The sequence below is a fragment of the Haliotis cracherodii genome, unplaced genomic scaffold (assembly GCF_022045235.1).
Source record: "Haliotis cracherodii isolate W230 unplaced genomic scaffold, xgHalCrac1.p SCAF_18, whole genome shotgun sequence".
NCBI lineage: Eukaryota > Metazoa > Mollusca > Gastropoda > Lepetellida > Haliotidae > Haliotis > Haliotis cracherodii.
The window spans coordinates 27,565,672-27,568,719 of record NW_027266273.1 but is presented as its reverse complement, the minus strand read 5'-3'; the positions used below and the strand labels follow the sequence as shown (position 1 = coordinate 27,568,719).

The 3,048-nt window shown below is 45.2% G+C and overlaps 1 protein-coding gene across 1 annotated transcript; it reads right to left on the bottom strand.

Moving 5' to 3' along the window:
* Nucleotides 1-601: 601 nt before the first annotated feature.
* LOC139465591 (protein psiO-like) lies at nucleotides 602-1,405 on the bottom strand. The gene has a single exon (XM_071247300.1). It carries the CDS (start codon nucleotides 1,403-1,405, stop codon nucleotides 602-604), a length of 804 nt encoding a protein of 267 aa, XP_071103401.1.
* Between the last annotated feature and the right edge of the window lie 1,643 nt (nucleotides 1,406-3,048).

Genomic DNA, 3,048 nt, shown 5'->3' with positions numbered 1-3,048 from the left:
GATGTTTCCTATTTTAATTTGGAACGTCCCAATGGCTCAACATCCATTTAAAACATTCAGATGACCTCATTTCTTTCAACAGTACAAAGAAAAACGATTTTTTTCACTTTATTTATCCCCAAAAGTTGAAAACGCTTTGTTTTGATCACGTGCACGTGATTACAATCCGGGTACGGGTTGGCGCGACGCGAAACCAACACGAAATAAGAATAAATACGAATATCAGGATGTAGAATTTAAACAACACTGTAAAATATATTTAGATACTAAAAAAACATCAACACGTTTTGGTACTAAATGTATATACCCCCTTGAAATTTCTAATATTTAATAAATTGGTGCTTCTATGTGGGGGAACGCGGGTGGCGTTAATTTGGGGATGGTGGGTAGCGGTAACTCAAACAGTTAAGAGTCTGTTGTATTAATCAAATATACTGTTTATTGTCAGCTTCCTGTATGAGAGAAATGAAACAACACAGTTATGAACAAGTAGATTTTCAAACCTCGCCGGGATTGGAACCTCCAACCTCTTCTTTGTAGTCCCTCACGCAACCACCTGTGCTGCGGAGATCATTGTCGTCACAAGTGTCTGTGTAGTCCCTCACGCAACCACCTGTGCTGCGGAGATCATTGTCGTCACAAGTGTCTTGTGGTCCCTCACGCAACCACCTGTGCTGCGGAGATCATTGTCGTCACAAGTGTCTTTATTGCCCCTCACGCAACCACCTGTGCTGCGGAGATCATTGTCGTCACAAGTGTCTGTGTAGTCCCTCACGCAACCACCTGTGCTGCGGAGATCATTGTCGTCACAAGTGTCTTTATTGCCCCTCACGCAACCACCTGTGCTGCGGAGATCATTGTCGTCACAAGTGTCTTTGTAGTCCCTCACGCAACCACCTGTGCTGCGGAGATCATTGTCGTCACAAGTGTCTTTATTGTCCCTCACGCAACCACCTGTGCTGCGGAGATCATTGTCGTCACAAGTGTCTTTATTGTCCCTCACGCAACCACCTGTGCTGCGGAGATCATTGTCGTCACAAGTGTCTGTGTAGTCCCTCACGCAACCACCTGTGCTGCGGAGATCATTGTCGTCACAAGTGTCTTTGAAGTCCCTCACGCAACCACCTGTGCTGCGGAGATCATTGTCGTCACAAGTGTCTTTGAAGTCCCTCACGCAACCACCTGTGCTGCGGAGATCATTGTCGTCACAAGTGTCTGTGTAGTCCCTCACGCAACCACCTGTGCTGCGGAGATCATTGTCGTCACAAGTGTCTTTATTGTCCCTCACGCAACCACCTGTGCTGCGGAGATCATTGTCGACACAAGTGTCTTTATTGTCCCTCACGCAACCACCTGTGCTGCGGAGATCATTGTCGTCACAAGTGTCAATTCTCCTGGTCGCCATTAACTGAGTTTGGTTAAGTTGTACATGTGTACCAAGTTCGTTGTAAGTCCTTCGGGTATATGTATTATGCAAGTGCTCGGGAATCTAATTTGCAGGTTTCCATATTGTCTAATGATATGCATTTTATTCAAATAGGTTTAAATTTTAAACTTTAAATAGGTTTAAAATCTAAACTTGCTTTAAGGCGTTTAAATTATGAACATGTTTAGATTATGGGCTATATGGATGTTTAGATGGCGTTAAGGCTGCGAGACCTAAATGCTTTTAGATAGAAGAGTGTATTCCGTTTGGGATTTAAACACATTCCTAACATTAGACGTGTCTTGTCTGTGTTTACATTTTAATGCACTACTGATGACCGGGTACCATGAAGGCGTGGTTTTAACTACCGGGTACCCTTGTGACACAGCTGGAAAATCCACTACTAATGACCGGGTACCATGAAGGCGTGGCTTTAACTACCGGGTACCCTTGTGACCCAGTTGGAAAGTCCACTACTAATGACCGTGTACCATGAAGGCGTGGTTTTAACTACCGGGTACCCTTGTGACCCAGTTGGAAAGTCCACTACTAATGACCGGGTACCATGAAGGCGTGGTTTTAACTACCGGGTACCCTTGTGACCCAGTTGGAAAGTCCACTACTAATGACCGTGTACCATGAAGGCGTGGTTTTAACTACCGGGTACCCTTGTGACCCAGTTGGAAAGTCCACTACTAATGACCGGGTACCATGAAGGCGTGGTTTTAACTACCGGGTACCCTTGTGACCCAGTTGGAAAGTCCACTACTAATGACCGTGTACCTGGAAGGCGTGGTTTTAACTACCGGGTACCCTTGTGACCCAGTTGGAAAGTCCACTACTAATGACCGGGTACCATGAAGGCGTGGTTTTAACTACCGGGTTCACTGGTTAACTACCGGGCAAAGGCAACTTATCACTAGTAAATTAAAGTTTATCTGAATTAAAGACAGCGCGATAAGTTAGAACGTTGTCGGAAAACATTCACCAAAACATACCCTGTGCGCACATGAAAGGATTTTGCAAGATTCAGTGACTTTCGTGCAATAATGAAAAATGGGAAAAACAGGATTTTTTGGAACTGTTAAAAAATTTCTTGCATAATTAGTACATGAATACTGGTGTGGGACAAAGCAAGGATGCAGCATAAAAAAGAACTTCTGAGAAATGCCGAGACTTGAAGAACGTGACAGTCTGAGAGCCATGGGTATGACCGATATGGGGGCCTCTCAACGGCAGATTGCAAAAACCTGCGTTATCAGCGTTATCAGGCCCGACACAAGACCGTCCACGATTGGAAAGACCAACGGTCCCAACAACAGTTGATGACCTCTACATCCAGACAATCCACCTGCGCAACAGATACGTGACGGCAACATGAACGGCGACGACGGCACTGGTACATCTGACTGTCGAAAGATACCTTTTTGCAGCAGGACAATGCACGACCTCATTCCACAAGACTTTTTAAGCAATATCTGCACAACGTTAACGTCAATATATTGCCTTGGCAAGCATGTTCTCCAGACATGGATCCCACAGAGCATCTCTTGGATCATCGTGATCGACAGCTGAGACAACGCGTACCTCCCCCAGCAAACATACAGCAGCTTGAAGAGGTT